Source organism: Botryllus schlosseri, chromosome 6 (genome assembly GCF_051294905.1).
Source record: "Botryllus schlosseri isolate E-star chromosome 6, Bs_hap1, whole genome shotgun sequence".
Lineage (NCBI taxonomy): Eukaryota > Metazoa > Chordata > Ascidiacea > Stolidobranchia > Styelidae > Botryllus > Botryllus schlosseri.
This window is the reverse complement of record NC_137241.1, coordinates 8,268,019-8,291,012: the sequence shown is the minus strand read 5'-3', so window position 1 is coordinate 8,291,012 and position 22,994 is coordinate 8,268,019. Positions and strand designations below refer to the sequence as shown.

The following is a 22,994-nucleotide window of genomic DNA, read 5'->3' as shown; positions in this document are numbered from 1 at the left end:
GCCTTTTGCACCACGGTCAAAGACATAATGTAAACGAAACGAGAAGGGCGTATGAAATAATGACGCATATCAGAATGGAGTAATATCGATCAATTAACAGAATAGCCTAAAACATTGAAATTATAAATATCGGTTACACGATAAAACAAATTCAACTAGATACGGAATTATTCGAGAATCAATGAGTAAATCGGTGATACAAAACTTAACTTTCAATTGTGCACATTTATCGATAAGACATTTCCGATGAAAATAATATCTTGGACAACTAATTTTAAAATGATCCAGCACGGTTTCTGGATTACGACAGCAACTACAAAAATGAGAATCGACCATTCCTATTTTAAACAAATGGTGGCTCAAGCTGTTCCCTTCATCGGATCGTCGTCAGGTAAATCAATCTATGGATACGAAGATGTAAAATATCTTACCTAGTAGTAGCACAATAAACGGCACCATTGCTGTGGTTTGGCTGAAATGATTCAACGATTCAAAATTGTATCTCCAAGTGCGAATAGTTTTGTGATACAATTTCATCTAGTTAAGAGTGCCTCTTATCATGCACTTCCAAATTAGTGATCAAGTGTCCGTATCCGGGTCAACTGAAGGGGTTGTTTACTTGTGATGAATGAATTATAATGGTCGGTGGTATATGTCTCCTGTAGGATACTGCAGGACTTCGGTCACGTGATTGGTTGTGCGAATGTGCGATTGTGCTTGCATATAGCAACGATCGACTGGTGAAAAAATGCTCTCTTATGTATCTGTGCTCATGGCATAATTCTTATTACAAATCTTTGTTTCAGGGATGTATATGCTAGTTGCGTAGTCGCATTGCGGCAATTAATGCTGCCATCAAGATACGAAATTCGCCGACTGCAGTTGATGGTAGCCTAGTAGTGAAAATTAAGATACACGCAATAATAACGAGGCTCTGATTGCATGATATTCATACACCAGAACTAATGTTACCTTGTGTTGCTTATCATTCAGTGTACACCAGAGGTCTCAAACACGCGGCCCGCGTCGTCATTTTGGATTTTGAAGTTTTCGACAATATTTAACTGCTACATATATATTTTTGTTGCTTTGAGAACTTTAAATTCGCTTTAAAGCTACTCTAAAACCGTGAAACTACTCATCGAATTACACTATCACATCACTTTCAAAAGTTACCGAGCGAGGGAAGAACAGCTTTCACGTCATATTACCTGTTAATGATGGTAAAACATAACCCGCTGATGATTCGTGAGTGAAAATTGTGATTTGGACTTGGGCGCGACCTTTTATAGAATTACTCAAGCTCGTAGTGAATGGGCGATAAAATAAAAATGACTCAACTTTAGTCAGGTCAAACTTTACAATCAGGGAATTACTTGTGACTCGGAGCGCCATGACTTGGTACGACCACGAACGCAACAAACTATCAGACTGTTATAGGGAATAATAATATATGAAAAGGTCACAGCTTGCATTGCGTAGCGTGTTTAGCTATTTAAGCAGGTCAAAATGACAATGGCAATCGTTGGCAATCTGTTGCCCCTTGATGTATAGTTAGTTACATCCTGTGTCATCTTGGGTCTGTCTATCCATGTTATTATCGCCAATTAATGGTGGCGAGTGAGGTAGTGGTATGCTTCACCTCTGTAACAATAATGGATTCATCGGCGATTGGACTGTTTTATTACTATGACACATTAATCATTATATCCAAGTTGTTATTGATCAGTTCCGATATCCGAAAGTAAATCAAACTCCGATGCATGCACGTCATGATGCATTTGTGCACTAGCAAGGTGTCTATAACTAATTATTTTGACAAACTTTATGCCAAGTACAACAGAAAAGTTATTCAAATATTTAACAATGTGATTTTTTCGTGCCAGGCCTGAATTCACAATAGTAAATAATCACATTTCCACGATGTTTGTGGAATGTCAGTCTGCAAGGTCGCGTCCAATAAGGCCTACTTGGAAATAAATTAAATAGCCCAACCCTGTTATTGGTGCTGCGGCCCGCGAAGCCATCAAAAACCAGGAAATTGGCCCGCGAGCATATTTGAGTTTGAGACCTCTGGTGTACACTGTACAATGTACATATGCATGTGCAATTGTGCATGTGTCTCATATTTATTAGGGGTGGTGTGAGCGTGAGGTTCACGTTCGCGTTCTGTGTGTGAACCTCAGAAATTTAGCGGTTCACGTTCACAAACGAACCTTGATAGGTTCTGGTCTGTGAACCTTTTTCATAGATTACCATTTTTCACGTCATTATAACATCTTTCGTTGAAATCCTTTGCATTTCAACTTCGCACCATTCTATGCATGACGCTGGCAGGATAAAAATAAACATCACCAAACGGGCATGCACCCGCCAATCTCAAATATTTTACTTGCTATGTTACAAAAGTTTGCTCGAAATATCCAGCTTTCCGTTCGTAAGTATTTAGTGATTCTCTGCTGTGAGTTTGACCCGCAATCACACAACATCAATAGCGAAATACAGTACTTGAAGCGTGTATAGGTATTGGTTTCACGTTTTCGCACTATTGTGCAAGGGTTTACCTACGCAGTGAGTTGGTGAGTGTGCGCAGACTCGTCAAAAATTAGAGGCAACATTGCTTACCACCATTAAGACACATCGATCTTTCTAAATTCCGTGATCTATTCATACATATAACCATAGCGTATTATATGGTGTGGACACAAGCAAATCTCATGGCTCACTGCGATTGGTCTACGTCACACTTTCCATTTGGCCAAACGCAACTTTGCGGCCATTTTTGACAGACTTGACGAGCGCGAAATTTGATAAAATGGCAATCTATCGAAAGCTACCACGGTACTGATTGTGAAAATATGAATTTGATCCTGCTCGTGGTCCTGTAACCCCCAAAATCAGCCTCGAATGTTGCATTGTGACTGAGTTTGGTGTGAATACATTCTCTTTTTGCTACGAGTGCATGGTCTATTAATTTCATATCCACCTCGACCCAATGCTAGATGTAACAGAGATCGATTTTGATATCTTCTACTGTCTTTTAGACGCTTTTTTATTGCTCTTTTTATGTCGCCTTCATTGCAGTCGTCATTAACTTATGGGCTTTTTTGTAAAGATGCTGTAATATCTGCGACGTGCTGAGGAAGGATGAGCCAAGATACACTTCTGACACTTTCACAATCCGGAGCGTGCTCTACTGCCGTGAATCGAAGCGTCGATGGATGTGTATATACCACTATACCAGTGGGTGGGAACCTATGGCACGTGAGCCATATATGGCTTTTTTGGGTATAAGATATGGCTCTTTGAAAAATTTTTAATTTTGGACTTACTTTATCAATATTGCAGCAACTTGTTAGTAGATTTTCATGACGCCGAGAATAATTATTCTCGTGGCAGCATAAACATGTCTTTTAGAGGTCAAGACAGTGGCGTATCCAGGTTAACGGGCTCGTACCGCCCTCTTTTCAAAATCCCCCAATTTAAGTTGCTGTCGCACCGGCGACTAACACCACTCGCGAATTCGATCTAACCACCAACCCGCGCCTAGAAATCTTGGATTTCACGTTACCTTGATTGACGAAAGAGAATAGCAGACATGGCGACCCTTGTAAGACAATGCAGTTTTCAAATGCACATTGTCTTCCTTATCTATGCCGAGAAATAAAATGCCTTGGAAGTGACATCAGTGATATCTAGATTAAAAACAGCACCATAGCTATCTATTTTCTTGATTGAGTAGTAGCTTTCCAGCACCGCAGTGAAAATGCAGAGGTGTAACGCAACATTAGGTTACGCCGAATAAATATTTTAGAAGTCGATCAATACTTGGATTTTCAGAAACAGCGCGATAATTACAGTTGATGAATATTTGCGCTGTCACAGGTGAGGCTTGGCCCGTCTGAGCCTTACCTCTCCTTTCGCACTTTATTTTCGAAAAATATGAAAATTCCGTGATTTTGGGAATAGAAATGTCCAAAATCTCCTCCCCTAACCCCACGCCACTGGCGTATCACACGCTGGGTACGTATTGCTGTAGTCATGCACCATGTTTTGCTCCGCCTACCTACGTGGGCAGAAAATATGGCGCACACTACGAATTTCATGTATTAATGCTACCAATACGTCACAGATGTTAAATTGTGACGTAACAGTTGATTGACATGTATGGCTCTTAGGGAGTTACAATTGAAAATATTGGTCCGATATGACTCTTCGGTCGAAAAAGGTTCCCGACCACTGCACTATACGGTGACTAAGAATAGGTCATCACAGGCGATTAGGCCGTTTAGGGATATTGGGGCTAGGTCGAAAGTGATGACCTGATTTTAGTCAACATCGTTAGAAACTGGGGCTAAACAGTGCCGTAGGTTTGATGACATTTTCTGGTCATGATAGCCCCTAATCTTGCACTCGGTTTACTCGAAGTGGTTGGGTGCCGCGAGCTATGTTTCCGTGTCTGAGATTGGCGCCAGATCGAATTCTATTGTGTTCGTAACATAAGAAGTATAGACTACAATGCGACCAGATGTACGTAAAAGCTAAGAATACTTTGATGAAAAAATCGTTACATTTGGAAAGTGTAACTTCGCGACAATTGGTATATAATTGAGTCTGTCAAGCAGAACAGTCGTACAGACGTATACGCTCTTATAGTGAAGGAAGAGAGTGTGCGTTCACACTTAAAGGGTGGTACACGACATAACCTAACTCAGAAATATATCTTATAAATCCCACGTGCCTGCGTGCAAGCATAACTTGGGTTAAAATGTTGTATTCGATTTATACCGCGGTGTATGTCAGCGGTATGTTCTGGCATCGTGTAACAGCTACAGGCCGCCGCCGCTCTTGTTGGCCTCCAGATCAACCCCAAGAAGACTGAGGTTCTGGCCATACCAGCTCTACCGGAGAACGCGACACCAATTCAACTGGAAGAAATCGATCTCAAGTATGTAACGAGTTTTGTATACCTCGGTATTGACGTCGCTGACTCTGGAAAGGCGCTCAAGGCGAGGTGAGCAAAGGCCTGGGTCGCCGCAAGACGGCTGCATAGCCTCTTCCATTCAAGTGCCTCAACCCAGCTCAAGACCCGTATCTTCCGTGCCACTGTCGAGCAGGTTCTTCTCTACGGAATAGAGGCACTCACGCTAACAGAGAAGCTGGCTAAGACGCTCAACGCTAACTACGACGCACTCCTCCGCTATGCACTCGGCATTGACCATCCGGAGCATATATCCACGAATGCATTGCGAGAACTCACCGGAACGGTCCCATGCCGTCTGCTGGTAGCTGAACGACGCTTCCGCCTAATCGGCCATCTAGTGAGGCATCAAGACGAGCAACCAGCCGCCGTCATCATCAATCACATTCCCACGGAGCCATAGCGCAGAGGTGGCTGGAATAGGAAAGCATGGCGCTCGACAATGGAGACCGATCTAGCGCAACGCGGGCTGTCGCTTGAAGACGCCCACGACCGCCTACGTTGGAGACGCCTAACACGAGCCCAAAACTGATTATCTCGATGTTCTTTTGTTTCCTGTTTTCTTTTGCCCTTTTTATTTTATCTAATTGAAAAGTCAATATATATATATATCGTGTAACAAGGGTGTATGGGTGTATATTCACACCCGTTTATCACAGGTGGTACAAGGGTGTGAATATACACTTTTTAGTTGGGAGTGTAGTTCTTTCAAAAGAAACGACAGAATCAAAATGAAAGACCTCGCCTTGCAGCAACTGCAAGATTCATTTATAGCACGCATGATATCAAAAAGGCAATGGCAAATTTGTCATTAGCCTACATCGAGTTTCCAACATTTCCGTTGGAGTTGGATAGCGTATGCATTTACCGTAATTACATTTTGGATTAATTTTGATATTTGAAGGTTCACCATTCATTGGTTTATTAGCAATTTTATCAGTTCAATACACCACAAAAATGCGATACAATGAAAAGACAGGAAGATGTCGAAGCGACAAGGAGTAGTCTATGGAATCTGACGCCCACCTTGGCCTAGGCGATGTAAAGAGGAGGCATGCACACTGAATGAAAGTAAAGAAGATAGTATAGAAGAAGAATGCGACAAGAAATAGGGCGGCATGTCATGGGAAGCGAGATCGATAGGTCAATCGTGGTCCGGTAATCTTGAGGATGGACTGTATTTATTTAGTAGTAATTGCTTGTATTTCGACTTGAATGTGGACATGCTCGTCGACTGTCGGATGGCCGGCGGGATACTGTTCCACACATCAGGTCCGGCATATTTGATGGAGCGATGATCTTTTCGGTCGATCATATGATATTTGGACGACGTGGACGCGCGTGTGTTGTACTTGTGCGCTTTTGATTCAGAGGTAAAGAAGTCATTGAAATATTCGGGGCAACGACCGCAGTGAAACTGATACATAAACTTGGCGATTTCTAGTTTCCGCATATCTTCTATGTTTAGGACGCCGAATCTCTTCAGCAGCGACTTATTGGATGGGCAGCCAGGCCCCTTTGGGGCCCTAGCTATGATTCGGAGCACTTTATGCTGTAGTTTCTGCAGTGGCTTGAGTGCAGTTTTACTGGCAGCCCCCCAACAGAGGTTGTCATAATGTAACTTCGATTGGATTAAGGATTTAAAGAGTATCAGAAGAACCCATGCTGGCATGAAGCGCCCAAGGCTGTAGAACAGGCCGCACTTCGGGGATAATTTAGTTTCTAGTGACTGAATATGACTCTTCCAGGACATGTTCGAGTCCAGTAAAACTCCGAGATATTTGGCATTATCTGTGTTGGAAACGGGCTGACCAGCGATATTAACGGTTAGGTTATTTTTTGAATTAACTGTCAGCAATTGCGATTTCGAGGCGTTTATGCAAAGGTTGTTCTGGGCCGTCCACTCATGGACTTTGGGCATTTAGTCACCAGTCAGGGCATCCAGCTCTGCCGTCGAAGATGCGGAAGAGAGGAGGTGAGGATCATCAGCGAACAGTGTGGTGTTCAATGAGGAGGTTTCAAAAATGTCGTTGACATATAAGGTGAAAAGGACCGGTCCAAGTACTGAGCCCTGGGGCACACCACAGGTCACCGGGGGAGGAGAGGACAAGGTGTCTGAGATCGCAACCATTTGTTGGCGTCCAGTGAGGTAACTTTTCATGAGCTCAAGTTGTGGGCCCCGAAGTCCGTAACGCGCCAATTTCGAGATTAGAATTTTATGATCTACGCAGTCAAACGCTTTTTTTAGGTCGAGAAAAATGCTACATCCCACATTTTGCTTCTCTGAGATATCATAGTACTGTTCGGCCACTGTTAGGAGGGCATGAGCGGTTTGGTGTTTGTTTCGGAAGCCAAATTGTTGAGGGGAAATGACAGACATTTTGGCGAGGAATGAGGACAGGCGGGAGAGGAGCAACTTTTCGAATACAATCCCGATGCATGGGAGAACGGATATCGGACGGTAGTTGGTGACATTAGTTCTATCCCCAGCTTTGTGTACAGGGACTACTCTGGCTTTTTTTAGATAGCTTGGGTAGACTCCATTTTCTATCATGAAGTTGAAAAAATGGGCCATATATTGACCGATATGCAGGCTTATCATTTTTAAAAACCATGATGGGCCGTCATGATAGCCGTCGGCCTTGTGCGATTTCAGTTTGTGGATGGCTACTTCTACTTCGAATTTGGTCGTAGGTTCAAGCACAATTGACTGGGATATCGATCTCACCTCTGACCTGGCCGACACAGGTTTTGTAATAGAAGAAGCAATATTTGGGCCTACGTTACAAAAATATTCATTGAAGTGATTCGCGATGGCCGCCGGGTCTGAAAGTTTGTTTCCGGTATCCGAATTCACAATTTCCGAAACAGACTTATGGCCTTTTTTTCGATGTAGGAGAGAGTTAAGTCCTGACCATGTTTTTCGAGTGTCCTTTATGTGTCTGTTGAAAAATCTCTCATTGTACTTTGCTTTTGCCTTGGAAATGAGATGCACGGGGCGATTCCTGAAACGTCGAAATCTTTCTCGTTCATGTTTTGGGCAGTTCTTGGTGTCTATTCGGTTATGCCACTGCCACCACCAGTCCGCAAAATTTGTTTTGAAATTTTACTGGTTCCCAAGACAACGTTGAGAACCACTAATATATAGAATTCACGTATGCAGATATCAATGTTATCGTGAGACTATATATGGCGGAGGTTCTCCTATTCAAGACGACACGCCACGTTCCCTTTAAGGTTCGCAACACAAAGTCAGTGAAAACATTGGCCTGGACTTTATTGCTTTCACGGTAATACATCAACAGACTTTATGCGATATCAATCAGTTTCGCAAGGTTTTTGTGAAGCGTTGGTCGGCGGTAATCAGCTCTGCGTGAGTATTCGACGTACATTCCTTTTATATATAACAGAGTTGCGCACAATCTGCGCCTATGATTATGATTGGAAATCGTGATTAGTGGCCTCCAATTGATCAGTACATCGATCCGCTGTATAGAAACGATAGAAACGGGCAATATGTTCTCACTAATTTCGCCTAATCAATAAAATAATAGAAATCGATGTTTCTTTAGTGTCAGTGAATTTATGAGAGAAATGAAGCTATAGTTATAAGCTAGGGTTGCGATACGTCCGGAATTTCCCGGACATGTCCGGAATTTCACTGTAAAAACAGCGTCCGGGAGGAAATTATAGAATATGCCTTATTGTTCGGAATTTTGAAGGCGTGAAGTAGGATCAAAATTTGTTTGTAAATCAACATAAATAATATTATTTTTAAGCAGAATAATGCTATTTGAAATTTTTCTTCGCGCTGCGCGCGATTTAATGCAAGGAATAGTGAAATTAATATGGGGACCACGCACCGCGCCCTCGCAAAGAATGCAATCAAAAATATATGAAAATAACCATCATTTACTGAAATAAAAGTAATTGTATTCGCAATTATAAGATAACGGTATATTCCTAGAGCTGGTAAAAGCCGTTTGGATGCTTTCGTTTAGTCAGAGACAATCGTTCTAAACCCGAGCGGGTCGTTTGCCTATATTCTGGGGATCGCAAAGGTGATGTACGTCATCAGCTTCCCAAGTAGGCCGTGAGTAAGTTTGGGAAAGCTGACTTTTTTTATTAATCAGCCTATCATTTTTGAGCTTGACCACGGAACATATTAAAATTGGAAATGAGTTCGAGGCCATAAAAGGTTGGAAACCGCCGGATGTGCAATCTACTGGTGTATTTTATAGTAATATCTATATGGAATTGGAAGAACCAATATTATTGACTGAATTAATCCACAAATTTTAAGAAGTAGATGCATATAGTAAGCCCGCAAGAAGTTGCATCGATTACCTTACGGTGGGCCTAAGATTAGTGCCTTTTGAGCGGAAGGGGGCTGAAAAAATGTTGTTTCGGACCTGGTTACAACACACAACCAGAAAACCGCACCGACCTAACAGTATAACGGGGCTGTCAAACACGCAACCGGCGGACCGGATAAGGTTCCCCGGACGATTTTATTCGGCCCGTGAAGAAATCTGTCGCAGACCCAAGCAATCATCAGAGCTCACATTAAGGATAGTCCAATTCAAAACCTATGTTCCAATCCCCTCCTGTATACAGTCGATAGGCGAAGCTTTGCTAGTGTGAAGTCATATTGATGTTGTTGTTGTTGTTTATTAAAAAGAAAGATTTGGCGCTTATCACCTGTTGGTCTTTTGCACCACGACCAAGAATTGCGTAATAAAGTGAAGTCATATTGACTTACAATGTATTCACACCTCATTGTAAAATTCGTTAGTGGGCGCTAAAGAATGTCCGGTATTTGATCCATAAAAATGTGGTAACGCAATTATAAGCGATACCCAGGGAAAATGTAAATATGCCCCGACGAAGCATTTACAAGCGAAATCACAGAAAATTGCCCTGATGCGTCTATAAATTAGGCTTAGGCCTACCATATTTTGAAAATCTAAAAAGAGGACACTTTTTCAGAAATTTGAGACTTACAAAACCGGAGAAGAATTCTCAAAAACCGGTGAATTTTTCCCACTTTGTGATCGGTTGACTAAAAAAAAAGGTCATCTCTTCCGCTCAGCGCTCAAATTACCGTTTTTCTTCCCGCATTGCTAGGTGGATAAATAACCGTTTTTCACTCCGAAATACCCGCCGGAGCGTCAGTTCTGTGCTAATTTACGGCATATCACTCGCAATTTGCTCTAAATCTGACCTCAATTTTCAAAAAAGAGGACAAAATCTCAAAAAAGAGGACAAAAGGGCGTCCTCCGAGGACACTTTCTAAAAAGTCAAAAAAGAGGACAAATCCTCTTAAAAGAGGACGTATGGTAACCCTACTATAAATAAATTCATTATTGTTAATATTATTGCTATTGTAGGCCTTATTCACAGGTGGGGTAATGCGGCTGCTTTACTATGGGATGAGCCGCCAGTTATTGTTACATTATGGTTATCCGGTGGTTGCAACCATATCTTATATTCGAAGTTGTAACTGATAATTACTGCAAATATGTTAAATACTGCTGCAGTCAATGACTATAATATATAGGCCTAGGCCTATTTAGTTATACTGCAATGAGATATGAGATAGTGGCGCTTAGACTCTATAGCAGATGTAATATAATTTTGTTTTGTGCAAGGCGCACTTTATTGGTTTTGTTATGTTAACATTCTTGTTGATGCACATTTCATTTTGTGCACCAGTATTTTATAGTAATGTGATCGATTTTTGTTTTTGTGATTCCTGACGATCGGATTTGCAGGAATAATGCTTAGCGTTCACCAGATTAGCAAAGGTTATATATAATCACTTCTTTAGAGTTTAGCTAGCAGTGTTGGGATCAAGTCACTACCTTCGAGTCACGAGTCATCTCGAGTCATTGCAGATTTTGACTCGAGTCAAGTCAAGTCAATCGATTTTCAAAGGTGACTCGAGTCAAGTCAAGTCACTCATTTTTTGGAGGTGACTCGAGTTAAGTCGAGTCAAGTCAATTCAAGTCAAGTCACGAGTCAAGTCACAATTCAAGTCAAATTGAATTTTGGAAGTAGCCTATGAGTGATTATTCAAAGTCATTACATTACGCTAGTTGTGTGAAAGACAGATTAATTAATCATTTATCCTAATCAAATAACGAATATCGAATATCTAGTTAAATATATAGGCCTAGCCTACATGCAAAAAGACGGTGTATCCCTCACGCACACGTAGAACTGCTGAGAAAGTATGTGAGTGTACAGCTACATACCATTACAGTCAGTTCTTATCAGCCAAAATATAGAACCTAATACGAACTTCGATAAGTTGAAACAAAGTGATATGGCACAATATCAATATTCACTACTATAGCCATCTACACATCCGTGAGAATATAAACGCACGCAATGTATTCGTGACTCGAGTCATCCCAACACTGCTTGCTAGACGAATTTCGTAACATATCAGTATATAATATCAGTGCTAGGAACCACAATACGTCTATGTGACACCAAGACTCAATTTTTCGTCAACTCACCCTCTGATTTGGAACTATATACACTCCGTCCCACATAAGGATAAACCTTTCTAATGTTCAAACGAATATACCATGACTATCCTCCTGGATCGTACGTTTATCCACCATAAATGAAATAGATTGATTTGTTAACCATTTTGACCAATTTGCTAGAGTTACTGTGAATGTTCCTATACTTCCATTTTCTTCTGTTTTTGCAACGTTACGAGTGTGTTATTTTGTTCTGAGTTTCCGTGATTCAAAAAGTATCCATTAGGCTGTGGCTGACTTGACATTCTCTCGGTCCCTTTGTCACAGCATGGTTTTACATCGTTTTTATTTTCGCTTTGTATGTATGTATATTGTATATAATATATATTATCTCTATCTCTCTCACACCCGCAAATCGAATGGCTCAGTGGTTTGGCTAGCAATGTATACTGCAGGTGCAAGCGACCATGACGCAACTGTTCGCTATCCGGCAATGTAATGTAAATTGTAAATTAATATAGAAGCAGCTCGCGACTGTGATTTGTTTTAAATCAAGGGGTAACTGCTGTGCTTTATCATATTAACGTAACCTCCCTCCTATGCTACACTATTTCTGGGCTTCTTGTTTTTAGTTAGTTAGTCTGTAACGCTATAGTTGATGTTAATGCAGTTGTAGTTGGACTGGTATATAATGTGTGCCCAATCGGCAATCGATGAAATCATATACATACTCATTCATTTTGTCATCATGTGTTGAGGGTGTTTTTCCTTGTGGTACAAAATTGCTGATGTCGGGCTAGTTAATAGTCTTCATACTTGGTACTTAGTAAGTACCATACTTACTACTTGCTAGCCTAAGTATTTTGTATTGGTAACTTTCTGAATTTACATACGAATGAAGAATAATATGATGTGAAAAATTATGTCTTGTTATTGCACTTCAGCTACAACAATACATTGCATCTAGCATATCAAATGGGGCTAAAATATGCAAGGTAATTCCCAAAGACCGTTTGCCTATCCGGGCACACCGATGAAGAGGATTTCTCTTACAAGGAAGACGATTTTAATAATCTTCCTTGTTTGCGTATGCTTTGCATACTTTGGACCCCACTACCTTCTACGACTATTTCAATATTTACGACACGATAATGCAGTAGATGATTGCATAAAAGAGTAAGTATATTTCAATTTCAACAACAACCTTATGTTGTTATCTAGCTATGGTGATGAGTGGATAAAAGCTGCCGCCATTTGCAAATAAAAATTGATGTCATAACTTATTTCATTTTATTGCTGGCTTTCGCCTAACCATACAAAAACTAGGCATGTTTTGAAATACCGGTATCATAGATAGAAAAATATTCTGGCTTGAATATAATTATCATCTCACGACTCACACATGTCAAATTCTTGGTCGACGAGCCAACTGTAGGTAATGGACCTGGTTGGAATCCCGGTACGTTTAGTGTAAAATATTTGGTGTGCCAAGACGATTTTCCGCGTCACACCTGTGTATAGTCAGTAGAATCTTTGGTGTGCAGTGTGCACGAGACGAGACACCGATTCCATTTGGGGTAATGGACACATACAATCACCTGATCTTTTGGATATTAGTAAATTTGCACCAACTCGATCGTCAAAGCCATAGCAAAACAAAAAGAATACCTTTTCATGGTCTATGAGCTAACTCGGAGGGTTGTCATTATGCTCAATTGCTCATCACAATGTATTGGCTTTGAACTTGACACACTACACACATATCTGCAATAACATTATTAAACTGGCGAAGACATGAACAAGTTGAGAGCATTGTTTTGTTAAGAAATGTGAACACAAGAGAGTTGGCTATCTGTGGTCTTAATCTATAGGGGTTCCGATTGTATATAAATCTTGGCATATAGGCTAATTTATTTGAAATGTGTTCACATTTAGATACTTGAAGAGACATGAACCCGCTGTCAGTAAAGGAGATGCATTTATCAAAACCTGGTCGAAAGATGCTGCTCCTGCGGGCAACTTGGATGATCCTATATCATTCGTTGGAAATGGAAAGCTAGCATTCATTGTCAAGCCCGATTCGCGCTTGCATATCGTCTATTCAACCTCCCCAGAGGGTGCAGCTAAATCGTCAACTGAAGATCTCGGATATTTTGAGTACGCATCAATTTGCTACCGTTGTAGAGTCAACTTAACTGGTTTGTAATAAATGATTGAATCAGACTTTGACAACTAAATAGCAGGGTTGTAACCAAGTCACAAGGCTCCGAGTCACAAGTCAATCTCACTTTTATAGTTTTGACTCGAGTCAAGTCGAGTCATTTTCAATTCACCACCGAGTCAAGTCCGAGTCCAAGTCATCGAGCAGAGGTTCGAGTCCGAGTCATGATATTATGACTCGAGTCCGAGTCCAAGTCATTGTGTTGACTGCTCAGTTTCCAGTTGAAGTCTTGGTAAACCCACTTTTTATAACTCTGTTTGGTGATATCAAATGTTTCGCATTTATAATATACCAATTGTCCTCACTTTTAGCAGTTGCTGGTCGCATTCTCAAGTACCAGTACCAACAGACGAAATCCCAATAGTGTGTTGGCTTCGAAATTACAATAAAATGTCGGTCTTGGCCGTCTGAGTCTCGAGTCATGCGCATTGACTCGAGTCCAAGTCGAGTCAATGCACAGATTGAGTCGAGTCGAGTCATTTTCCGTATTTTGATAAAATGACTCGAGTCAAGTCGAGTCATCAGAAAATCGTTAGTCGAGTCATGACTCGAGTCATTTCAACCCTGCTGAATAGTTCTAGTTGTCTAAATAGAGCAAAATGTCAGTAATATAATTATAATCTAATGCTTATTTGCTCTAATTCCAATTAAATTTGTTTAATGTTTTTGCGCTCCAATGTTAATCTAATTTATGATTGTCCTGAAAATACTGCAGGAGAACTGTATTGTGTGAAACGAGCCTAATTTACTGTACGGACATTTGCCATTCCCATGCTTGAAAATGCACTCTTATTTCGTATGAACTGAAATAAATTTGATTTTGAAGTTTCCGCGAATTCAGTGATTCTGATCTAATGTGGAAAACCTCCAACTATAAATTTAATATAATTTGAAAAAAAACTAGCCTACTTATAATTATAATCTAATTAAGAAAGCTGAAAATTTTATATTTCCCGGTCTGCATGGCAGTATTCATCAAAGCTAAAATCCAACTGTTTTCATTTATCTGAATGGAATTAGAATGCAACGGATTTCAAAGCAATAATTGACCAAAATTTCAAGTAAATTGCCTATCATATATTCATAATATTATTGCGATGTATTTTCTGTAGACTGCCATTCAAGCCCGTTCTGAAGCCTGAAGCCAACTTGGGCGATGAAGCATTACATTCCACACATCAAGTTTTAAATTTTCGTGAGGGAATATTGGAGACTCTATCTTGTTTCAAGCTGCCCGGTACTTCCGGCCTCATATTTTTAAATCACACTGTAGTGGCTCACAGGTAACGTACCGATTGTGTACTTCTTGCTGTTTTATTGCTAATCATCCTCTCTTGTGGTAGGTCACGACCTAATCTATTTTTACAACACACTGAAGCAATCTATAAAGGAAATAAGCAGGATGATATTAGAATTCCTATGAAGCATGGTGAAGTTAACTCAAATTTATGGAAAGAAAACCGAAGCACTGGTGATTTTATGTAAGAAAGAATTGCATGTTTCGAGTATTTACCCGAGTACTAATGTAACTTCTATACTGCGTTTACTCTTTTTGCTCCACCCTCGTGCTCAGGTGTGCCATCTCTTATGATAGTTGGGCAATCGGCATATGTAAGGTTGTAATATTTGCTTCTAATATGTTTACGGACAACGTTCCCTCTCATTTTTCACGAGTCTGCGCGCGCTCACCGACTCACTGCATGGTCTCTTGGACTGCAGTGCGTAAAGACTACAAAAAGGTCATCACTTCGGCTTTTTGTGCGTGGCACAGTTTTCTCTGTGCACGACGACTCTGTCAGCAGTGGGAACATTGCTTACGGGATATAACGCCGCTCATTGACTGTATTTTGAGGTGGTAAAATGAGTTGTGGGTAATTCCAGCCCAAATCAACAGAATTATTTTCAAAAGATAACCCTATGGTCATGGATTTTCTTCAAATCGCACACAAAGGGAGACATTGATCGTCTGATCAGAAAAAACTTGATTTTATCAAAATCGGACAAGCCTTCGAGATTTTATCGCAATAAGAAAAATACCACTTTTTGCGTTCGTTGAACCATGTCAAAATGACTTTTCTGAACAACTTATTTTGCAGTTATGTTTACATATAATGGGCTTGAGTTTTCGCGGGTGAATCAATGTTTTTGTGACCTCTGTTAACTGAACTTTAAATGTAAATAATAATTTGCTGGATATTCCAAAAGGTTATGGGTCAAATGAGCAGTGACAGTTGAACCCCCCAAGAAATCAGTCATGCGTGACACAATTTTCTGGGTCGAATTGTGATAAAAGGTACACTCCAAATTTATTGAGTAAGGTATCATATGAAAGCTGAGAATAAATACAATGCAGTAAAAGGAATCCCAATAGTGATTTCAAGGATATAAGCAGTTTAATAGCCTGAAAACTATGATCATGCTATTTCCCCTGTGTCTAAAGGTATTTTGGGTGGTATAATTTATACAGCTGCTTGGTTTTTGATAGGTTACGACCATTACTTGATTAAGTATATGTATTGGCTAGCACTATCCATTTCATTGCATGGTACAAGTGATATCAGACATTTAATCATAGGCCTACTATTATTCAGTCAAAAATACGAATACAGAGACAGCCGACTGACTAGTTCTATACTTCACATTACATTTCACTCTGACATCTCTGAGTAACTAATATACATAGACAGTCATGGTAAAATTATCAGTAAAAGGACAACCTTTGTGCTACACTCTGATTACCAGGCACTGTTTATGACCTAGTACAGTGGTTCTCAACCTTTTTGTCTTCGCGGACCCCTTTTGGCCGTCACGGACCCGGGGACCATCTCAAGTTTTAGTACAAATTTATCTCAATAATCCTGCAACAGTAATCCGTCTTGTGCAAATAACAATTGTACGCTAGTGATAAACACCAACAAAATGACTTGTCCTGAAAACAACATTTTACTATATGTAGAAATTGGGTAGACTTTTATCATTTCAAAGCAAAGTCTGCAGCTGCATTTCTTGAAATACGTGGTCGTGTCTTGAAAATCCGTGCCTTTGATTTGATAAAAAGATAGGAGTTGGCGGAGGTAATATAATTATGTGTAATGCTTCCAACAATACCTTTCGGTATATAATCGCAGCATATATGGCACCAAAGTAAAAAATGGATTTCGTGACGAGGTTTAAATTTTAAACGACTCTTCACTAATTTGCTGCCTGAAAACCTCAAATCCAAAATGTTTCGAAACCTGATTGATGTCAACCTGATTAACCCCCCGAAAATGCTTCGCGGACCCCCGGTTGAGAACCACTGACCTATAAGTAGTTGAAGTATTGTTGTCATCACAATATTTGGGGATATTCTCAAAAATATTTTCTCAACCAGAGAACTGTTCATACACTTACAAAGAATAACTCCTATGGAACCAAATCATATGTGCCTAGTGTAGTTATCAAAATTATATTTTTCAACCATATTATCGCCTCAACAATCGGTCAAATCTCATACAGGTAAATTACATAGCATACTGGTAGAGCAATCATTCTCTCATTTGGCCAGTCAACACTTGCAAAACATCAAAATTTGGAAATTGATTTCACAGAATTGTGAAAACGCCCAACGAGCAAGTTTACTCAAATCTGTTCACAGATTCTCAATAAAATTCTTCCGGGAACAGCTACGTTTCCTGTACAACACCAGGGTTGTTACCATGTCACAAGCTTCCGAATCACTAGTCACTCTCACTTTTATAGTTTTGACTCGAGTCGAGTCATTTTCAATTCCCACCGTGTCAAGTAGCCCGAGTTTCAAGTCAGTGAGTAGAGGGATGATGACTCGAGTCCGACTTATCAATCCGGTTTAACCTACTTTTCCCAACTCTGCTAAAGTGATATAAAATGGCACGGATTCATAATATTGTAATTTTCCTCAGTCCTAACATTTTCTGGCCCTATTTTCCATGTATCAAGGCTGATAGACGAAATAGCAATAATGTGGTGACTTTACCATTCTTCGAAGTTACAACGAATTGTCTTTCTTGACCGTCCTAGTCTCGAGTCATGAATAATGACTCGAATACAAGTCGAGTCAATACACAAATTGACTTGAGTCAGGTCATTTTAAACGTTTAATAAAATGACTCGAGTCAAGTTCAGTGACTATAGTCATTACAACCCTTTACAGCACTTCCGTTGTTACACGAATTCTTAGCTTATCACTTGCAGGTACGTTGATATTTTTTGTTAATTTGAATAGATCACAAGATTTCAGTTGCAGTTTTGTAGCTTTGTGATGATATAAAGTGGTTTGTAGTTGATGCTTGTCTCTGTTGATCAAGCTTATACTATAAAAAGTATTGCTGCAAATGTAACCCTGACATACTTCTGTACTACATTTCTAGTCAGAATGCCTACACAGCAAAAGTTTAAAATATGTAATGATATAGTTCTCATTGAAAAGTTCACATAAGCATTCCATCCTTATGCCGGGTCAGAGTCGTCAAATCCCATGTTTTTAAATCACAGATGTGACATTGAGCTTTCAAGTTTGCAAGATAAATCTTTGCCATTTACAAAGAATAACTCCCATGAAACCAAATCATATGTGCCTAGTGTAGTTATTAAAATTATATTTTTCAACCATGCACAGCTGCTATACCGCCAGACTGTTTGAAGATTTCATTTATAGAAATGATGGTATGTATCTAAATAATCTATGCACGACTCACTTTATATTCCTGCTTTTTATATTTCATATTTTAGTAAGCCCTGCCCCAAGCTATTTAATATGCTTAATGAAGCATTAATCAATCATACATGTCAAGAATGTGTATAAAATATATAACCAAAAATACCTTGGGACACATGGAAAATACCTGAATATAGTTTTCTTGCTATAAGGCAGCTTAGATCCTTGAAATCACTAGTGGCATTGCTTTTATTGGACAGTGCTCATTCTTAGCTTTCATATGACACCTTACTCAATAAATTTGAAGTATACCTTTTTTCACAATTCAGCCTGGAAAAATTCATCACGCATGACTGATTTTACTTCTGCCTCACTTTTAGCCCCCCTTTTAACCCCAAGCGGATAGGTTATTATCATAATAAAAATATTCAAAATGAGTGTCAGGCTATGTACCTTCTGAAAATGTACTCCATTCAAAGCCATAGAAAAAGACTAATTTACATTAAAATTCTAAAGTTCATGTTCCAAAAATCATACCTTTTCACGGTTGACTGAGCACAAAAAGTGGTCTTTTTCAAATCCCCATAAATTCTAAACCGCTGAATGGATTTTCGCAAAATAACTTTTGTTCAGTTTGAAATATGTCTACGTTGCTGGGGAATTGCATTTGGTGTTTATTTTGAAACGCGTGGTTATCTGCATCAGTTGATTTGGGCGGGAATTACCCTTGTCTCAATACGTCATCTGAGACATTATGATTAGGGCAAGTTTTTGTTGCAGTTAAATACGTGGAAAGTTGCATTTATTTTCGAAAAAAAGTTGCAGAAGTTGCATTTTGACCACATTTTGCTCGGTTGACTAAAAAAAGGTCAACTTCCCAGATTGACTAAAAAAAGGTCAATTTGCAAAAAGTTGCATGAAAAAAATGGACAAAAGTTGCAAAAAAGTTGCACTATAGCATTCCTTCAAACAGCTTAAACCAGCATTCTACATATCTTACGAGTATTTAGGAAGCTGCCGGAAGCTGTAAAAAAAAAGTTGCAAAAGTTGCAAAAACTTGCCCTAATTATGATTAATTATGATTAGTTCAGAATCGTGTTTCATGCCTCCGCAGTCCCAGTTAGTGGTATAATTTAAACACCTCGTGATAAGGCTTGTCTAAAGCAGTGTGTATAAACACATGCTTCTTACTGTGTTTCTGACAACAAGCAAGCCATGTAACTGTTGGCGATGGCGTTCATAACTAATGATCTGTATGGTAAGTGTCACTAATCATTGCTGACGCAGATCCAATTGAGATTTTTGAGTTTATTATTGTGAGAATATTTGGTAACCCTTTCAGAATGCGATCGGGATCGTTCAAAGTTTCCGAAAAAGACCATTTCACCGTTTCGATCGCCTCGAAAATTTCCTCTAACGTCCTCGAAATCGGCTCAGACGGACGAGGACACGTAGATGCCGTTCACGGTATGATGATGCCCGTGTGCTATCTTATGGAAATAATATTGCACGCGGTAATACACAGTTGTTGCGCATTCGTCACCGCGGTCCAGTCGTATTCTGGCGAAAAAAGACGAAGCCACTGTGCAGGACTTAGCTTCGAGACAGGCTGCTCTTGTCAACGATATCCCGATGGAAAATCTTCTCCTCGAGCACAAGAAGTCTTGGGAGGATATTCTGCATACCGGGCTCACTATAAGCTCGTCTCAAGACGAATCCGGCTTGCCGAGGCCGATGTGAGTCTTGTTTAATTCTTCGCGTTGGTTGTATTGCTTGCGATATATATCTCAAGTTGTTATTCACGAAAATCATACGAATTAGTGGTGGTGAGCGTTGACTGGTTTCATGTACCGCATTCAAATTCATTAGTGTAAGAATTGCTATTGCTATTTGTACTTGAACGCGAACGATAACTACTTTGACTACCTCTGCAGCTGTATGACGACAGTCGACAGCTAACTATTATTGAAATTGCACACTAATCGAAGTAACACGAATATGTAGGTCTACTGATAGTTACTATATGACTATCCCCTCATTTTTGGTGAAATTGCGATTGGCTAGTTTCACTTGTCTCGTACTCGACTAGCCTATAGTCATATTGAAATGAACCCGAATATTTTCGCCTGACATTCGTCTAAGGTAATCATCAGCAACTAAATGTCCATTTTCGACTGAAATACGTCTCTGATCACAATATCTACAATGGATAGCCAAGGTTCTTGCCAGCATAAACATTTCACAATCGCTTTGAAGTGACCATACTGATATTTCAATTTGTGGAGGTTTTTCTGCCAAAGCGAAATCATTAATAATTCTTAACCGTACGCCGGAGCGACCTCTGCAAATACCATTTCAGGCAAATCAATGAAACACTGTACTATGTCCTTTCTTGTTCCGATTCCAACCTTCACAACAAAGATATTCCAGAGGAGGAAAGAAGGAACATGGTGCAGCGACTTCAAGTTAGTTTGCTTTTCTCACGCTACTGATTGGCAAGTCTAATTAAATATTTATTACCTATACGTCTTTCATGAACAGACGCCAGAATTTTGCTACCACGGGCATCCCACTTTTCACAGCCTTTCGTTGTGGAAGCAGGTGACTTCAGTCCAAGACGCGGTACAGCTGCAGAAACACTGGGCGTTGACTTTGAGGTTTGTGATCACTTTGCTTTCATTGTGTGTGTATTCTCGTAGTTGAATCTCTGGAATCTTCAGAAAAAACCAATGCAAATCACTGGTCAGTGAGGGCGCCGAGGGCATCCTGCAAGCGATGCTGCTGAGCTTCGGAGGTTTTCGGTTTACCGAAAGCGATTTGCGGCTCAACATGGACCCGCTTGTTCTCCACAACGACATCGCGTTTCACAGATTAATCTATCGGAACGACACGATCAGCATTGACATAAAGCAAAACGAGGGTGAACAGAGCCCCGTTATTTCGGTCGCGCTGGAAGGTAATTTTTCCACCTTCCGATAACGTGAGGGTGTTAGTAAGATGTCAGCGGTGTTTTGCAGAGTCGCCGAAGATTAAGCTGTACGCCTGCGAAGCGGGCTGTCATAAGCCTGTGGAATTGGGCATGAGACCCCAGCGCTTGCCTGTTTTTGTTACGGATCCAGTGACGGCCATTTTGTACATCTCACACGACAGGTATGATGGAAGGTAGAATATCTCCTGATCAGACATGGGGTGATTGTGAAGTGTAATCGCAATGGATTGAGTTGCATATCAAATTTTATTTTGTAAATGACTTTTTAGGCAAGACTCGTTACTTTCTACACTTTGGATTTTGTAAAAGTAGACAGAAGTTTTGGTATGTCTGTGTCATCTCTACAAAGGAAATTGTAAGATCCAGGCAAAGTAGCCCATATAGGCTACCTATTTGTAGAGTCATTTATTGTTTTGCGGTAGTGAAAGAGGCATACCCTGCAGGTTTAAAAGTCTCCTTCGATTGACCGATGCAACCTCACGTCCAAATCTACTTGTTGTTTGAAACTGCTTTCTTGATTACTGTCAGACTTTCATTTTACGCTTCTATGAAGAGTACTTTGACCATGTCTGATCTCAACCTAGTTGTTTTTATAGTTTGGTGGATTGTAGGTGTGCGGATATGAGTTCAATGTTCACTGTTGAAGTTCAACTATAAGAAACACAAATCATTAGGGCGGACTTCCATCTTCATTTTATCTAATTCTCCTATGGTCTTATCTGAAGCAGGCACCAATCGTGATTGTGCAATTCGTTTCATGGTGATTTTTGTGAAGTCATCATGTCATTATCTATCCATGTGTGAAACATTTATTCAATTTTCAATCTGTTCAGGGAGCATCTCAGGGACTTGCGAGATACAATACATGTGAAAGCTAGGATTGATCATGCTCAACACATGGAGGGAGTCAGGAAAAAAGGTTTGTGTAGACGCAAGTTCTATTTTGGTAAAGATGGCCGGAACAAATCCTAATTTCTGTTCATTCAGGTTTACCGATGATATTTTGGGTAGGCATCGGATCTCTTGTCATCTTCTTTCACTTATTCCTCATGCAACTAATATACCGCGAATGGTATTCGACCGCCAACTATTCTTCAGGAAAGAGCTCCAAGTACACATGGTATAGCACCAGAGAGAGACTGCATTCGTAGATTGTTAGTTCGTGTCTGCGGTGAAATAGTCGCAAATTCCATACACTTGACTGTGTTCTAGTGGTGATGGTGCTAGTCTACGACGTGGGAGGGGGGATTTTATTCATGGAAATGGTATGTGGGAGTTGGAGTCATTCTTTATTGTTTTGTTGGCAGATGATAGTCTATTAGTTTCATGTCTTGCAATTATACATCTATGCATGGAGTTTGTGTTCATTTGGAGAGAGTGGTCAGGGTTTTAGAGCTTGCTTATGCACCGGTCACTACTTCAGATGGGAATGGCCAGCCGTGACTTTTGTCCCGCGTTCTCCGATAAACTTGCATCCTACGTGGGCAATGTATTCTGTGCAAATCCATGAACTCCGATATGGAATCTAAAATAAACCCATCGTGTGCGGTGACGCACTTCGGTTGTACTCCTCGAATATCTTGTGGTTGTTTTGTAGCGTTGAAGTAGCTTGTGGCATCGTATGAATAGAACCG

General features: G+C 40.2%; 2 protein-coding genes across 7 annotated transcripts in view; one reads left to right on the top strand and one right to left on the bottom strand.

Moving 5' to 3' along the window:
- LOC145440841 (uncharacterized) overlaps nt 1-793 on the bottom strand; it is a 64,977-nt gene extending 64,184 nt beyond the window's left edge. For 2 of the 5 annotated variants that reach the window (XR_013915633.1, XM_080318601.1), the window contains exon 1: nt 432-787. Coding sequence is in view for 1 of the 5 variants with exons in the window: in XM_080318601.1 (XP_080174727.1) it covers nt 432-537 (106 nt within the window). In the remaining 4 variants the exon portion in view is untranslated. Of the gene's footprint in view, nt 1-431 lie in introns of all 5 variants that reach the window. The other 3 variants (XR_013915634.1, XR_013915636.1, XR_013915635.1) reach the window with 3 other exon arrangements.
- An 11,145-nt stretch (nt 794-11,938) lies between these two features.
- LOC145440814 (uncharacterized protein KIAA2013-like) lies at nt 11,939-22,716 on the top strand. 2 transcript variants are annotated; one of them, XM_080318567.1, is made up of 13 exons: nt 11,939-12,033; nt 12,420-12,470; nt 13,411-13,632; nt 14,809-14,979; nt 15,040-15,177; nt 19,714-19,838; nt 19,897-20,107; nt 20,731-20,836; nt 20,913-21,028; nt 21,092-21,327; nt 21,389-21,521; nt 22,194-22,279; nt 22,348-22,716. In XM_080318567.1, exons 2-13 carry the CDS (start codon nt 12,451-12,453, stop codon nt 22,509-22,511), a joined length of 1,728 nt encoding a protein of 575 aa, XP_080174693.1. In that variant the 5' UTR covers nt 11,939-12,033; nt 12,420-12,450; the 3' UTR covers nt 22,512-22,716. The 2 variants fall into 2 exon arrangements, with proteins under 2 accessions (XP_080174693.1, XP_080174692.1); XM_080318566.1 differs by having other exon boundaries at nt 11,943-12,033; nt 12,420-12,651.
- Nucleotides 22,717-22,994: the final 278 nt, after the last annotated feature.

Coding starts and splice junctions, on each gene's coding strand:
- LOC145440814 (XM_080318566.1), top strand. CDS start 12,464: ATGCAAGGTAATTCCCAAAGACCGTTTGCCTATCCGGGCACACCGATG. Junction 14,980..15,039: donor CACACTGTAGTGGCTCACAG/GTAACGTACCGA, acceptor CTCTTGTGGTAG/GTCACGACCTAATCTATTTT. Junction 22,280..22,347: donor GGAGGGAGTCAGGAAAAAAG/GTTTGTGTAGAC, acceptor CTGTTCATTCAG/GTTTACCGATGATATTTTGG.